General features: G+C 40.1%; 1 protein-coding gene across 1 annotated transcript in view; it reads left to right on the top strand.

Annotated features, from left to right (window-relative positions):
- CPM (carboxypeptidase M) overlaps window positions 1-17,876 on the top strand; it is a 47,511-nt gene that overhangs the window by 6,478 nt on the left and 23,157 nt on the right. Inside the window, exon 2 of the mRNA XM_056847265.1 lies at window positions 7,491-7,588. Coding sequence (XP_056703243.1) covers window positions 7,491-7,588 — 98 coding nt within the window. The remainder of the gene's footprint in view (window positions 1-7,490; window positions 7,589-17,876) is intronic.

Genomic DNA, 17,876 nt, shown 5'->3' with positions numbered 1-17,876 from the left:
TTAATTTACAATATTATTAATACAATGTAATGTAATTACTATCACACTTACTGCCCCTGTGCTTAGCCTCTTAAGGGACCTATGTGTGGGTGCTAGATAAATATTTAATTAACTGGTGGTTTCTGTGTTTTCAATTGGATGCTTCCAGTTTTTATTTTCCTTTGTGTTGTTCAAAAGACTAAATTTGCAACCTGACACTGGCACCATTTTGCAAACCTGCTTGGCATTCCACCAAGGATGTTTACAAGAGGCCTGAAACACCACCCCCAGATTGCTTCCCTTTCTAACATCCAGACTGGTGAAGAGTTCTGGAGAAGATGAAAGCTTGCACATTGTGTGTGTGGTTTTGGTTGTTCCTAATAAAACATATTGCATGACTTTCTTGGTTTTGGATTTTGCTTTGGACCCACTGCAACTATCTGAATCCTCTGCCTGCTTAAATACTAACATGATTATTTGGGGCATATGCTCTTGTGACCCAGAACCCATTTTGTTAAATGCAACCTGAATGTAACTGTTCAAGTGTTTGGCTTAGTAGACTCTGGTTCATGAAAGCTAATGCCGGAATAACTTTAGGTATCGCAAGGCATTCTGTTATTTGGCCTGCAGCAGACAAACATAGCTACCCCTCTGGAATTTGTTACTGACCCATTGAAGCAGCAGCAACTCTCCAAATGAAACAAAGGACACATTCACTTGGAAGTAATTGTGGATTCATAAAATTCATTTGCCTTGGAAGGGTAACCCCTCCTAGTTGATTTTTCCGTAGAGTGCTTTCATGATTAATCACTTTTAAAATAAATGCACAGCTGTTTGGTGCTATTGCGAGTCAACCAGGTGAAATGTTATGTTGGCAATCTTTGTGTAAAGTGTCGTCAAGTCGCAGCCGACTTATGGCGACCCCTTTTTTGGGGGGGGGGGTTTCATGGCAAGAGACTAACATAGGTGGTTTGCCAGTGCCTTCCTCTGCACAACAACCCTGGTATTCCTTGGTGGTCTCCCATCCAAATACTAACCAGGGCTGACCCTGCTTAGCTTCTGAGATCTGACGAGATCAGGCTAGCCTGGGCCATCCAGGTCAGGGCTGGCAATCTTTAAAGGTTGCCAAAAACTGCTTCTGCAAATCAGAAATCTGGGGGAAGAGCTTAACTCCATGTTTCTTAAGCATGGAGGAAACATCTGAACCCAACAGGACAGCCAGCTCTGCATGGCTCTTTCTTTGTCATATCTGAAATTTTAAAGTCTTAAGTTGTTGTACTAGTGTCATGACTGTATACTTAGTTTTTGCAGGTGGTCAAGAGGCAACTGGTTGCTGCAAACTGTTTTGCCCTGAAGGTTTGGAAGAGATTGCAGGAAATCCTGGAAGGATGCCATATGGCCAGGAAAGTTTTGATTTTCCTGATATGCCTACATGGCAGCTGGTGACCATTCCTTTTCCTTGCCATTGGGAAGCTGAATTCCCAGCTTTCATTTTAAAATAAGTTTCACTTTATATTGCAGTGATATAAGGAGAAAAGCATATGTCTGCAATTATTTATTTTTAAAAAATGAAAGCTGGAAATTCACATATTGTTAGAACAGCATATTGATACAATGAAATTTAGTTGCTGAATATAGAAAAATTAAAAAGTTGTTTGGCAGCCACCGCAGCAATGGGGAAACGACATATGCCTGTCCCCATGTGGAAAATGCCAGAAAGACAGGCTCTTTCCCCTTGCAAAACTACATCGTGATTTTTTAAACCCCTTGCTTAGTCAAGTGCTAACACGCAACACCCTACATCCTTAAACTGCTAATTTTTACACGGCTGAGAAAAAAAAAACCTGACTGTGAAAATTATGTAATTCTAAAAATACTATTTTTGTATTTAAAAAAAATAACAAGTGGGTTCATGCTAGGATGGGAGAATCATGTCATACTATCCCTATAATTACTGCTTTGTTTGAAAGCAAACAGATCCCATCAGCTTGAGAATCCTTGCTTCTGTTCACGGGACACTGTCTGCTGCAGTGCAAACTCAATAGGCTCACTACAGAGCTGGCACTGTTTTTACTTTTGAGCGAGATTTTGACTCAGTGTAGGAATAAAAGTCAGAGGAAGTAGATGTTGCCTTTGAACACAGCATTAGTTGTGCACAACTGTAACCTATCTTGGGTCTCAGCATGCTCAGGAGAAAGGCAGACATATAAATATTTCAAATAAATATAAGTATAAAATGAGATATCTAATCTATGGACTGTTTTATCATATGAAACACATTAGAAGGTGTGTGTGTTAAGTGCCGTCAAGTCGCTTCCGATTCATGGTGACCCTATGAACGAAAGTCCTCCAAAATGTCCTATCTTTGACAGCCTTGCTCAGGTCTTGCAAATCGAAGGCTGTGGCTTCCTTTATTGAGTCAATCCATCTCTTGTTAGGTCTTCCTCTTTTCCTGGTGCCCTCAACTTTTCCTAGCATGACTGTCTTTTCCAGTGACTCTTGTCTCATGACGTGACCAAAATACGATAGCCTCAGTTTAGTAATTTTAGCTTCTAGGGTCAGTTCAGGCTTGATTTGATCTATAACCCACTGATTTGTTTTTTTTTTTTGGCAGTCCACGGAATCCGTAACACTCTCCTCCAACAGCACATTTCAAATGAATCTATTTTCTTCCTATCAGCTTTCTTCACTGTCCAGCTTTCACACCCACACAAAGTAATAGGGAATACGATGGCTTGAATTAATCTAGTTTTGGTGGCCTTACACTGAAAAATATTTTCTAGCTCCTTCGTGGCTGCCCTTCCCAGTCTCAATCTCCTGATTTCTTGGCTGCAGTCTCCCTTTTGGTTGATGATGGAGGTAAGGAATAGAAAGTCTTCAACAATTTCAATTTCCTCATTGTCAACCTTAAAGTTGTGTAATTCTCCTGTAGTCATTACTTTTGTTTTCTTGATGTTCAGCTGTAGTCCTGCTTTGGCACTTTCTCTTTTAACTTTCAGCAGTAGTCGTTTCAAATCTTCACTATTTTCTGCCAATAATGAAGTGTCATCACCATATCTCAAATTATTAATGTTCCTGCCTCCAATTTTCACTCCACCTTCATCTAACTCTAATCCAGCTTTCCTAATTATATGTTCTGCATATAGATTGAAGAGATAGGGAGATAAAATACATCCTTGTCTGACACCTTTGCCAATTGGAAACCATTCCATTTCTCCATATGGTACTGCACAGTATTTCCAGTCTACTGCATGTTCCTGATGGTAACTCACACTGTGTGATAAAATGCATGTAGAAGAAGTGCCTGTGGCTAATTAGTTCTTCCACATATGCTCTCTTTTGTCTCTGGTATGTTCTTGACATAAACTAAAGGAGCTTTTACAAGTCATCCTAAGAATGTTTCCAACTTCAGTGGGTAAGTTCTGAACATTGCAAATGTGAGAAGAGGCATAAGAGGACAAGTTTTAAAAATTAAAAGTACATTTTGTTGAATGTGGCTTTCTTTCATTTGACTTCACAGGAAACTCAAACTTTCTTTCATTTGACTTCACAGGAAACTCTCTTTCCATGTTGGCAAACTTCCAATTTTGATATAAATGGCTGTGAATCATCAATATTCTTTCTGGTTTTCAAGATATTGCAGTAGTTTGACACATAAAAACAATTCAACCTTATCCTGATGATCACCTTTGCATGCCTGTTTCCTTAGCACAACAAGTTCCTGAGACTTTTTTTTTGCTTTTTGGATAAGCATTACATAAATACTGAAACAAGTAACTACCTGAAAACTGCCATAACGGGCTCTAGAGTCTCCAGTTTTGTAGACAGTTTGATTTGTAGACAGTTGTTTTCTTTGGGACTTAAATAGCTGAAAGTTAGGAAGGGATCTATCTCTTACAGTACAGCGGTGAAATACTCGCTCTGGACAAACATCTATAGTTCTTTTCAGTTCTAGACAGAACTGGATTAATATATTGCTGTATCCGTGCTTTCATTCCATCAGGAATGAAAGCAAAGTTTGTCCTGATGTCTGAAAGGGCCTCGTGTTTCAAGAGTCCCATCCCTTCTAGCCTCTATGCGAACTTAAACAGCTGGGCTTATAAATTGTATGAGTGTGTGTGTGTGTAATTGGAAAAACAACCACACAGTGCTGCATTCAAGAAGGTCCTGAATCCTAGTAGGATGTCATCAATTGTAAGCATTTAAATTTGAATAAGTGGCTGACACTACATAAAGAGGTTTAAAATTATTTTGCATCAATTATAAGTATGTTGATGATGGAAAGAACAGAAATATGACATTTACTATATAAACACAAGAGGTAGAGCTGTGAGAAGTTGTGGGTGGGGGGGAGCATCTCATCCTCTGATCATTGCTTTCTTTTTCTCCTCTCCCATTGCTGTTTTCTTTCCCTCTCCCCCTGCTGCTGTTTGATCTCTCCCCCCTCATTGCTCCAAGCCTCTTGCTGCCACCTTGAGCCAGGTGATGGGGGTGTCTGAGGTGCTACAACCCACCCCTATCAGCTGGTCTGTATCCAAGCTAGAGGCTTGGATAAGAGAGTGCGCAAGACATACTTTCTGCTCTTGAAGGCTGGGAGGAGAAAATGTGTCCTGTATACCCTGTGCTCTTAAGCTACTACCAATGAGCTGTTTGGGTTTTTTAAACACCTCTCACATTTTTAAAAACGTTTTCAGGTTTTTCTGTAGAATATTTTTGGAATTGAAAAATCCCACCTATTGTACATGGTCTCATTTTGCAGATTTTTGTTTGATCAGCACTTTGGAATTGTGTTCAGAATTAGATATAAGTATAATAGCATAAGAAAACATATATTGTACTCCAAAGTTAAGGCAGTGAGATGTTGAATCTTTATATCCAGAAGTTGTGTTTCTGGATCCTAGTACCACAGGATTGGATGACTTTTCTGTTGGAATGTGTCCCAAGTCTGAAAGGCTGTGGATAACTTTAAAAATGTCTTGTAACAGGTGGTTCAAGGTTTTGTTTCATTATGATTAAGTTTGAACATCCAGTTGAAATCTCATCTTTTGTTTGTTTTGCTGTATCACAAATACTCTTGTCTCTAATAATATACAGCTTTCTAGATAATCTTGTATTGTATTCAGTGTCAGAACCATGCATGTTGCAGTAAAGGATTCAATAAAGCTAATTCTCTGTTGTAATTCAGTCCTAATGCAAGCAGGAAGAGGGGTTATTCTAATAAACTGTTATTCCCTTGGCAGAGCATATCTTTGTTCCACTTACCATAAGGAGGAGTAAAGGAGAGGAAAGGGTCAATCTCATTTTATGTCCACCAAAGCACAAGAACAAAATGTAATTGCTTGATATTCTAGGCTAGGAAACTCATGGATGCCCTGGTATTTGTTCAGTCACATTTTCCCTGTGTGAGAATCCTTGAACCACAGCTGAATGTTTTAACCCCCCCCAAACCTTTTGAATGTTAAATTATGTATTCCTCTACACTGTGGATTTTCACTTCTTTCCTGCTTGCTATTTAGAATATCCCCAAACCCTTCTACAGTTGGCATCCTAGGCTGATCAGAAGATGCCATTGCCTGCTGTGTCTGTCCCCTGGTAGAGAAACCTTGATGAAGCCATAGTGATGGCTGCTGCTCTACTAGGGCTGGGTTAGGCTAGCATCTCCCTAGGGCAAGGGACAGAAGTACCATGATGTTCTACCTGGACTGGCGTGCTCATATGTCAGCGGCTCATAATTTGGCCAATCATTTGTTGGAATCTGTGATGTGAATTTGTGCTTGTACAGGTAGATAGTCCCGTTTATGTGGTGCAGCAGGCAACGGTGAGCAGCTCCCCCCACTGTAGGACCCATTTAATAATTTGCTGTGTCCCCTGGGCGGAGCCTATTTGTAACTGGTTCCTTCTGTTGGACCCCCAAAGTGCTGGCAAACGAAAAAGAAATGATTTGATCTCTCAAATCTGAAGCCTGACACATTCCAGTGTGCATCAGTTGTTGGCTATTAGGCACTATTATTGGGCTGCCATCTCTGGATACCAGTTATTTTTCGTAGTGTATCTTTAAAAATATATATGCCATTTTAATTTATTGAACCTTTGAAAAAAGCCATCCTTGATCATTTTTGCCTTGGTATTAGCTGACCTTTTGCTTGATATGAATTGTTGCAAAACAAACACTAAATTAAAATATGGTTGGCCCCAAACTTAGCTAAGGTGAAGCAGCTGCACCAAGAGGGGAATTTGTGGTTACATTAAGGGTGGAATAATGGGAATGAGGCTATGGTACTATTCACTAAGAAGTTTCCTTTGCATCTACTCCATTGTAATGAAAGGGAACCTCTTTTTAGAGGTTTAAGCAACTTCTAGTTGAAAATGCGTCCAGTTTTAATTGTGGGGGGGTCGAGAGTGCCACTCGAAATTTCCATTTTAGGCAGAAAATGTCTTGGACTGTCCCTAACTTGAAGTCACCATTAAGTTTTCAGTTGTTTTTAATGTTAAATATTTATCCCAGCTGGCCTTAAATAATTTTGGTTTTACAGTTATTCTCAGTGTCTCCAAATGTCTGACCAACAGTTCATTCCTTGTCTTGTTTATAGATGCTTGTACCTTACAAGGTACTTTGCTGTTCTTTAGTAAGCCCCTATTTGTTGACTTTAACTGTTATTATGCAGCTAATTTCCTGTTGACATATTTCATTTTCAAATTGTCTATTAGTAGAAGAAATGAAGTGAATTTCGCTTTAAAACTGGGTAAACATCCCTAAAGTATCATTGGTTCTTGTAGGTTATCCGGGCTGTGTAACCGTGGTCTTGGTATTTTCTTTCCTGACATTTCGCCAGCAGCTGTGTCAGGCATCTTCAGAGGAGTAACACTGAAGGACAGTGTCTCTCAGTGTCAAGAGTGTAGGAAGAGTAATATATAGTCAGAAAGGGGTTGGGTTTGAGCTGAATCATTGTCCTGCAAAAAGTATCAAAGGTAATGTGCTAATCATACTTTGATACTTTTTGCAGGACAATGATTTAGCTCAAACCCAACCCCTTTCTGACTATATATTAGTCTTCCTACACACTTAACACTGAGAGACACTGTCTTTCAGTGTTACCCCTCTGAAGATGCCTGCCACAGCTGCTGGCGAAACTTCAGGAAAGAAAATACCAAGACCACGGTCACACAGCCCAGATAACCTACAAGAACCAATGAACTCTGGCCGTGAAAGCCTTCGACAATATTCCTAAAGTATGTTGTTCTTTTCTTTAAAAAGTTATACCGTAAATTTGTATTTATAGCAACTTCGGAAAAAAGTTTGTCTGCCATCCCGTACACATTTATCCTTGCTTAACCCTAATAGATCACGGCGGGACTTGCTTGTAGCATATTTGCAGGGCAGTTTGCAGCCCTGTTGCTTATCATTGAGGCAATGTGATTGAGCCAATGTCTTAATTGTATAGTAAAAACCCTTCATTGTTTTACTTTGTATTATTTCACCAATGTATATAAAATTTCTTTTCCACTTAAAGGTAGACACCTGTGGGTTCTTGCTCTGGGAAGGTTCCCAACCCAACATAAGATTGGCATACCAGAGTTCAAGTATGTTGCTAATATGCATGGGGATGAGGTACGTCTACTACTTCAATTGTTGCGATTTCCTTTACAGCCATATTTACCAGTTACCTTGGAAGCAGCCCAGTTTATGTTTATGGAATATTTCACTTAAAGAACACTTAAGTCCTACCAAAATGTTAGAAGTGGATTTATAATATATTTTTTAAATCTAAAAAGGCATGCATAATTGTTGTCTCTTTATGGGGGGGGGGCAAAAGAGATGTACTATAGCCGTGATCAAAAATCTTTTTATATTACATTCCTAGAATATAACTTTTTGGATTATTCAACATATATTAGGCCTTTATATTTCAGTTGTTACCAGCCAAAGAGGACAATAATAAAGAAAGTTGTACATATCACCTGAAGAATTCCCTAGGGTTTCTATCACACCGGTAATTAATCACAGCAATTGGCATGCTTCAGGAGCTCTCCAGTGAGAGGACAACCAGTTGTCCAGACTGGTGTGCCTGAGCTCCTTTATCTTGGTTACCATAACCGAAACCTGGATATGGTTGCAATAGTATCTAAGGATTCAGTTCCTAATAATGAGAGTGATTTAATTGTACTTACAAAACGATGTGGCCAATATGTGGTAGGACTGTAGTAATGCCAATTCTTCCTCTTTATGCTTACAGGTGTCTCTAAACTGGAGTGGCGCAGGGCTTTTCTTTTCTCATTCTTATTTCTCCTCTTTTATTTTCAGATGTATTCCTTAAAAAAAAAAAAAACTTTTCCAAGTTTTCTTTAGAAACAAATGCTATAACACATTTTATGTACATGTTTAGAGTATTCATTTTTGTAATCAGACTAGCTAGATGGAAGCAGATTCCCAACATAATAAGACAAATATATTTTCTACCTTTTGTCGGTTTTTTAAATGAAGTTGTCTATTACATGTTACAGAGATTTTACAAGTAAAAATCATTCATTTTTCCACTCGTAAGAGAAAAGATATATCTAGAAACATTAATATTGACAGGTATCAAGACTAGCTGTCAACATTCCTAATATAATGTTTCTGGATACAAGTAGTAGACGTACCTCATGACTATAAGGATACCAAAGTTACTCATTTATTAACAGCTTTGCCTGCCAAGGGATTAGCCATTGAAACAATTTAGTCAGTGACCCTCAACATGGTACCCATGGGCATTATGGTGAATGCCCACAACTATTTTTTGGCACCCACTTGCTTTTTTCTCAAAGCAAAGAGCCAGTCCTGGCTATCCTCTACCTAACTGGAGCAGGAGGGTTCAGAAGACCCAGGAACCCCTTTGATTCTTTATGGAGTGCCCATTTGGTAATAGCTACTCCCACCATCTAGTTCGGTAATTCTATAATTGTTCCACTGGGAGCCATTTAGTTGTTGGTCCAGCTTCCCAAGACAGCCATTTTGTGATGGCACCCACTGGACTCTCTCAAAATGTTAGAAGTGCCCATAGGCTCAACACATTTGAAGGCCCTGCTATAGTATCAGTGCAGGTTTATTCAGCCTCTGAATGCCATCTGGTTTTCTCCTGCTTTCACAAAGGCAGGAAAAATAATGTAATAATAATCTAATAATAATGTTTTACATAGCCTAATCAAGCCCACCTCAGTACTTCAGGGCTTAAAAGGAAGTAATTAACGTTAGAGATTATAAGGCATCTCATGCTATTTTTAGAGAAGACAAAATTATTTTATGAAAGACCAAATACTCTCTATTGTCTTTTGCTTACTGAAAACCTAGAAAATGCATTTGTTCGAATTTTATGTCCTACTGGAATTAAAACAAATAGAGGGTTTGTGTGAATAATGAAAACACACAAGTGAATGCATTTGTTCTCATTTGTATGGCTGATATTGTCATTCTCTTCAATGAAATCAAAGCATCTAAGGTGCCAGGCCAGTGACCATACGTGATCATTAAAACAGACTAAATTCACACTTGTTGCTGTAAGTGCTTCTGGGCCTGTTACTGTGGGCATGCATTAGTGAAAGAGAAATGCAACTTTAAACTGATGGCCTTGCAAAAAGGTACATTTACAACTGCATTCCAGCCTTCCTTTTTTAGTGATACCTGTGAATATATGTGCTCTATTTGGAGTGAATTCTTGGGTATTCCCTCCACTTTGTCCCAAAGCTGTACACATTTGGAATTAATCTTACATTTTAACTTTGTAGAGAAATATCACTTTGGTCACTAATAGCAATAATGACATTGGTCTCTGCTCAGTTTCTCCTTCCTTTTCATGACTGTGGGTACCCATGACCCTCCCATTTCCTCCACTGACAAAGTTGGAAGGAAAGCCTTGTCAGTTTCATCAAATGCTTCAGGTTTTTAAAATTACAGTATTACTGTGAGTATTATGCTCATAAACATTCCTGTTATTGAATTACTCCTCCCCCACAAAATCCACACACAATTAGCATGGCTTTCTCTGACCTTGCCAGTTTCAGCAGAGACTAGAGAGAGTGACACTACAGGAAATGGTGATGGGGCAGGCAGGTGAGTAATGTTGACAAGGGGTTTGTCAGACTCACCAGTCACATCATGTAGGGACTGAGTCCAGGTCTAGTTGCAAGAATGTGAACAGATAGAGGTGTGTACTTCCACACTAGCTGGAAAGGATGTGTGGAGATCTTTAAAAATATAACTTGTAAATGGTGATGCTGCATATTAACTGAAACATTCTAGAGAAATCATTACAAATGTCACAAACACTTGTGTAATTTTGGCCTTAGTTTTTTAAAGCTTTTTCTTTTCAGTACTAAGTCCTGAATTTCACATGCATTTGCAAGATTTTTAATTATTTCTTTTCTCTTATTTTTAGATTTATTCCACCCTTAGGAGAAGGGCAGATAAATATGTATAGATAATGTTTTGAGACAAGTCTCACAGTGTGCTGAAACTGACTGCTCAGATTCTGCAGCCATTTAGAAATAGCAGTCATATCTGTTAAGGGATTGGAAAAGTTTTTGTTTGCTTTGATATATTGTTTTTTGCTGTGATTTCCTCTAGCTTCCCTGTAGGAGTATGCTGTTTGGGTTGTATTTGCATGGATATCATAACCATGTGCTAGCCACAGTCCATGAATGCAGCTTATGTAAACTAACTGATCCATGGGATCTCTTTTCATTCTGCACTTTTGCCTCTAAATTGTTTCTTGTCCCTTCTTTTGCAATGAATGCTACAGTTTCCAGTTCCTCTCCTATCAATAGGTACATCAGGACAGAGGAAGAGAGATCTGTCCTTTGTTCCCCTTCATATCCTTACCAGAACAGTGTGCGTGCATGCAAGTGTGCACGTAAGAGGGAAATCCAACCTAGGAATATCCTCTCTTCTGTTTCTTTATTTGTTGTTGCCAGAATACAGATCTGAGATTAGTTTGAACTGGATAAATTCACTTCATTTCTTATGATATTATTTTACTTCGTTCTTAAAAATTCAGTTTAATTGAGCATATGGCTGATAAATGTATTATACAGAGGGAAGATGGATTAGCTGTATATGCATCACGTACTTTGTAAGCAACATTTCTTTTAGGTAAATCTTTTTTTCAGCTAGTTAGATTATGTTGTCTTTTACTGGGGATTTTCCTATGCTATGATCCCATTATGTCATAATTTGTTTATAGGGTGTCATCTTTACTCTGTAAAAGAAATGCTTAAACTAAAGCATCACATCTGTTCTCTTGATCAGTGGAAAACTCTCTCATAGCATCGCAGTAATCGTGATCATCTGGGCACCAGAAGTAAACATAATTTGGCTAATTTTTCCAGCATTCTAAAAAATGCTTTTTGGAGACGGAAAAACTGTGGTGTTTATGTATTTGGCAGTGGGGTAGAGGATGAATGTGCAAAAAAAATGTTGCTTATACAATGAGCTCTTTATCCTTCTTGAGTTGTCCTCGAGTTTCAACCTAAAGTCAAATTGCCTGGCTAAAGTCATGCATTTTGTAGTTGAAAACAGAAAATTAATAGTACAGTAGTGATGCTGAAAAAGCAGGCAGAAAACGTTACACACAGGCAGGACAGAAATGCTTTACATACCTTGGGGTATTGGGTCCCTGCGGTACTGTGGCAAGTACAGAGGAATGGAAGGGAACGGAGATTAATTAGATGGCCATTAGGAAAATAAAAAGGGGAAACTTTGAAAGGTGAACCGGCACTAATTAATTCACTAAATCTGGAGCTCCTTCCAGTCCTCCCCAGATGTTGGGACTCTACCCAATATTAGCCATGATCTTGCAAGTGACTGCAGCAAGCACTTACTAAACTTTCCTAATGTCTATTATGCACAGATTGCTCTTGTATTTTTTAAAGCTTTCCATACCTAGCAGAATAACTTTGTGTTCATCTGTGGACTGCAGCTACTCTCCACAGATTTCTAGATCTGAGCAGCTGCATTTATGCATTGGGCTTCCTCCATTGTAGAGAGAGAAGCCAACGGCATGTACATTCTTTGGCACATGTGTTTTCTTCTTTAACATGAAGAAGAACTCACACAAGTGTAGCTCCGTGCACACAACAAATGCACATGGAACGCTAGATCAACGCAGACATGGCTTGGAGGTACTCTTTTTTCTAACTAAGATTAGAAAAAGGAATTTAAAAATCTCGAAATGCAGAATACTAGATTGTGAAGCTGAAGTGACAACTTGATACTGTTATTTGGGAAAACCTGTTACAGGATTATAGCAGTTTTGGGATGACAGAAAGGTGGTTAAAAGTGATGTAAATGCCAACAGCTACAGCAACCCAGCATGGGGGGGAGGGGCAGTTCCTGGGTATGTGTGGCTGGAATATAGGCAGCAGACAGAAGGAGAAGAAGAAGAAGAGTTGGTTTTTATATGCCAACTTTCTCTACCACTTAAGGGAGACTCAAACCGGCTTATAATCACCTTCCCTTCCCCTCCCTACAACAGACACCCTGTGAGGTAGGTGGGGCTGAGAGAATGTGACTTTGCCCAAGGTCACCAAGCTGGCTTCGTGTGTAGGAGTGGGGAAACAAATCCAGTTCACCAGATTAGCCTCCGCCGCTCATGTGGAGGAGTGGGGAATCAAACCTGGTTCTCCAGATCAGAGTTCACCTCTCCAAACCACTGCTCTTAACCACTGCACCACGCTGGTTCTCTTTAGAGTATTTTCAGTGGCTGGCTTAGGAAAAGGGAATGGAGGATTTACACAAATGGCATAATCAGTACTACTACAGCACAACAGGAGTGTTGGGATATAAAGAGAAGAGTGTAAATCACAAGAAACCTTTGTTTTCTCCTTTTTCCAGTGTTATTAAAAAAAAGAAGACCCAATATGTAAACGTTGTACGCATTGACCAGCAATCTTCAGTCTGTTGAAAAGTATCTTAGTACTCTGTGAATCTCTTGAGAACAGCAAGGCTAAAACACTGTGCTGAGCTATTGTTGATTGGCAGGCTCTACCTTGCTGACAAAGAAGCATTCTTTACACCACCACCTGCCAGGGACAAAGTGGCCACAGCTTTTTTTTTAATGTACTGTGACTCATTCCAGGAAAACAAATATCAAACCAATTTAGAGATGTTTGTATCTCTGCTGTGACAGAGGGCAGTTAAGACAATTATGCAATTTGTTAAATTTAAATAAATATGATTAAAGTATTTTCAAACGGCTAGCATTATCCATCGTATTATTATTGACTTTACTGGAGTGATGCCTGTATAAACCTATAATCTCTCTGTGTGTAAAGTGCCGCCAAGTTGCAGCCAACTTATGGCAACCCCAGCAAGGGGCTTTCAAGGCAAGTGAGAAGCAGAGGTGGTTTGCCAGTGCCTTCCTCTGCATAGTGACCCTGGTATTCCTTGGTGGTCTCCCATCCAAGTACTAACCAAGACAAACCTTGCTTAGCTCCTGAGATATGATGAGATCAAGCTAGCCTGGGCCACCCAGGTAAGGGCCAAACCTATAATCTAGTCCTAAGTAAACTGAAGTAGGTCCATATAAGGAGTTGCCTCCTGCATATTTTCAATTTTAAAAGGAAAGGAGAGGAAGATATATTGGTATGCATCCATCTATGAATTTAGCAGAGCAGGACTTTCCCACTTCTCCCTCCTCTGAAGCTTCCTAAAACCCTTACAGTTTTGTTCCTGAGGAACAGCAGGAACAACATTTCTGCCAAAATGAGAGTCTGCAGGGAGAGGGACAAATCAGCAGAAGTCACCACCACCCTGTTCTGCAGACAGAAATGTTGTTCTTCTGTCCAAAGCACTGCTTGGTTCTTTCAAACATGCAATTCGAAATAGGACTTGAGAAGGTTTCTGTCCGAAACTAGACAACCACTCCAAGGCAGGGCAATAACCACCCCCAGAGTATCCCACACTATCTACATGACATTGCCAGGAACAAATAGAAGGAACAATGCAGAGCCTGTAGCAGTAGTTGACTGATGCAATTTCATTGCCATTTAATATATAACCTGTTTTATACATCCACTTTGATTGTGTTTATACTGTACTACAATATAATGCTAATCATACCCAGTGCTTATCTTTCTGTTCCTGCCTTCTTTCTCTTTGGTTCTTAATACTCTTTCCAACTGTTTTGCCGGTATTTAAGCTTGGAAATCTAATTAACTAATTATGTAATTAACTCACTGTGCAGAAGATAATTTACTAAACTTCTCCCTAAACATTCACTTTTACCTTTTTGTTTCTCAGTAGGCAGCATCACTCTAGTGTTTGCAGCAAGTTGAGACCTTGGTATTGTCTTTGACCTTTGCCACTTGTTCGTAGCACATAACTGCTGCACTCTCTGCTATGTGTCTTTTCCTATCTGTTGATTTCATTCTTTCCCATTTTTATTGCTGTGAAGTTTTGATTGACAGTCCTCCTGTCTCTTTGCTTAAATATTGCTCTACTCTTAAAGCTTTTGCATATTTTCTTTTCTTTATAGTTTAATCATGTTACTTTTTGTCTCTTGCTCCCTTTATTGTTCCATATTAAGTTTAAATGCTTTTTTCCTCTAACTGTTTGTGCCTCTTCATGGTTTTGTCCTTTCTTGGGACCACACTGGAAATCTGTGATTGGAATCTCCACTTCTTGAAACTTTTAAAGATAACAGTTCTCCCCCCCCAAAAAAAAATTTGGAGTGTTTCTGAAATGCTAGGAGAGATTGCCCCCCTCCACCCAGTTCCTAATGGGAACTTGCCTCTGTGGGTGCCATTTGGCCCTCAATTACGTGCTACACCATATAATTTATGTCTAAATAGGAATGTTAGCTGTTCTTCAGTTGAAGTGGGAGAATGGTACAAAAACATTAACATTAAGCTAACATTATTGTGAAGGAAACAATAATCTCCAACAATTAATATTTACTGGTTAAAGCTAACAGTACCCATTTATACCTAGATACTGAATAGTACTATGGTGTACAAATAGTTGCTTAGCAATAGTGTTAAAGATGTTGAAGTAGAGAAAAAATTGTCTCTTTCTGATTCTCTATATTGTGGAATGTGACTAGACCTAAGCTGTAGGGCAATGCTGACATTTATGTGGGTAAGGTAGATTGATGCCAACCTCCACCCTAAGGTGGAGATTTTACAAGATCACTTTATGACATGGCTTTTATGCCATGGCTTGTTCTGTCTATAAAATGTAAGTAAGCATATCCTAACCTATATACAGTCTTACGCTGCTCCTGTGAAACTGCTTCATTAGTCTTGCATGTTCAGCGACTACCATATCACACAATCACCGGTGCAGAAGGAACAAGAAAAACATTGCAATGGTAGCTAGAGACGGTTTCTACTGCACCCTAAAGTACGGTAAACAGAAGTGGCATTAAAGTGTTCATTTATACACTTTCCACTCTTCTTTTAAAAAAACAAACCTCTGCTCTTTTGTCCTATTTCTGCTTCAGTCTGCTTCCTTCTGTTAACCTAATATAGACTGCTTACAAACCGGGAATAGAGAAAAGGGAGCATTTATTTACCAAGTGGTAACTTCATAAGAAACCTGAATGGAACAGGCTGGCCCAGTCTCATCAGATTTCAGAAGCTAAGCTGCGTCGGTCCTGGGTATAGATGGGAGACTACCAGGGAAGCCCAGGGTTGCTATGCAGAGACAGGCAGTGGCAAACCACCTCTGAACGTCTCTTGCCCTGAAAACTACAGGGTCACCTTGCGTTAGCTGTGACTTGACAGCACTTTCCACCACCAGCTTTTCACAGTGTGCATAACTACTTGGTGAACTGGATATCTTATTACTCTGCCAGGCGGTAAAGAGGTTTATTGCACATCTAATGGCAGATGTGTAGGGAAACTCATTTATTTCTTCCCTAGGTGTTCAATTAGTGTTCAGTCAGAAAAGTTTCCTCTAGTGCAGTGATACCTACTCAGTGACTTGGGAGCAACCTGTGGTTCTTCTGAGCACCATTCCTCAGTGTGATACCTGTCCCAATGTTTCAGGAAAGCAGGCAAGGCTCTTGCCCAGTGTGGTATATGGTTGAAACAACCACAGCTGGAGGAATGGGTAAGCTGTGAGCTTGCCTGATGTGGAGGCCTCATGTCAGGAATGGAAGTAAATGTCACTTCGGGTTGACAGTAGTTAAGAATGGGGCTATCCACAAGCCACCAAGTGAGTACCACTGCTTTAGCACCTTAACTTAATTTTGATCTGTTCATCATACTTTCACCACAATTTTTTTTCTTTCCTGGTGGGGATTTCCCTATACACACACACAAATGGGGGACCTGCAAGGACTTGCATGAGGCATCTAATTTCCACCTCCCCCACTATTTCCTCTTCCACTTCCCAGAAAACCCCCATATCCTCTCCCTTTTCCTGCTTCTTTTTCTTCAGCCCACCCACCAGCCAACCTACCTTTACTTGCCCCCATAGATTCAGCTTTCCCTCCTTCCCTAGCCCTGGCAGCCTCTACCCAGGAAACTGTTGAAGGGCCTTCTTCTGCTCCATCCTTCAATCAACCTACCCACACTGGCTTGGGATTTACAGCTTGTTCTAACTCTGCTGATGGCAAACCATTCAAATCTTTACCCAAATGTTGCCTATGACTACTTATCTTGAATATGCCACCAGAAATTGGGAAGGAACCATGGCTCAGTGGTAGAGCATCTGCTTGGCATGCAGAAGGTTCCAGGTTCAGTCCTCAGCATCTTCAACTAAAGGATCAGATAATAGTGATATGAAAGACCTGAGACCCTGAAGAGCTGCTGCCACTCTGAATAGACGATACTGACTTTGGTGGACCAAGGTCTGATTCAGTAGAAGGCAGCTTCATGTGTCCAGGTGTGTTCAAATGGTAGTCGGTTCAGCAAGGAGGTCCAGTGAACTGTACTCTATGATCACTCCATCCATACTTTCAAATTTCATAAGGATAAGGTTATCCTGTGTCAGACAATATTTTTCTGCCTTATGTCATGTCTTGCTTTCATCTCAGTCAGGATTTGGGTCTCCCTGTCTGTCTTCTTCCCAACTCCAGCTTTTGAAACAAAGAAGGCCTTAAATTCTTTGGATGTTAAAAGAGTGTTATCCTTCCACCTGGGCAGAACGTCCTTCTTCAGACATCATACAAACTTCTTTCTGTGCTACTCAAAACCAAGGAAGGGTCACAGAGTGTTCTCACAATGAGTTAAGCACTGGGTCATAGACACCATCAAGCTCTATTACAAACTGGCTCAAGAGCTTCTTTTTGCAGCTGTTGCTGTGTGTCAGCTTTCCCACCTTTTTGGGACACTATGCCCTAGATATCAGAGCCAGAGTGGATTCATCCTTTGAGAGCTGTTCTTAAGTATCTTTTCTCCTAAAAGCACCTGTATACTACCTTCAGGTAGGTCAGCTATCTACTACTGATGTGATGCACAGAAACCATGACGTAGTAAGAATGGGTTACTTAACCTGTAACTGTTGTTCTTTGAGTACTCATCTGAGCGTTTATACAGCCGACCAACCTTTCCCACAACAGGTGCCTTAACTTGCTGTGGCATGCTGTTATATTTTGGAAGGAACTGAGTGGCAAGGCATGATTCCTTCTCTATGGGCATGCACAGCCAGGGCTGCATTTCTGAGGGGGAAAGAGTGTTGCACCTGAAAGCTAGAAGTTTCTGGGAGCCAACTAAACGCTGTTACCATTTTAAAGTGATTTTAAAATGCCACAAAACCCGTAATGTGTAGCTCTTCCTCCCCCCCTCCATCCCGTGCTTTTTCAAGTGCCAAAAGAGCCTCGTGCAGGTGCTTTGGCAGTTGAAAAGACACGGGGAGGGAGCGCTCTGCTCTGCTGGCCCCATCTGGATTGGTCCCTTGAGGAATTTTAAGATTAATTTAA

Source organism: Euleptes europaea, chromosome 3, assembly GCF_029931775.1.
Source record: "Euleptes europaea isolate rEulEur1 chromosome 3, rEulEur1.hap1, whole genome shotgun sequence".
Classification (NCBI taxonomy): domain Eukaryota; kingdom Metazoa; phylum Chordata; class Lepidosauria; order Squamata; family Sphaerodactylidae; genus Euleptes; species Euleptes europaea.
The sequence above is the reverse complement of the archived record's forward strand: the minus strand, read 5'-3'. Positions and strand labels throughout refer to the sequence as shown.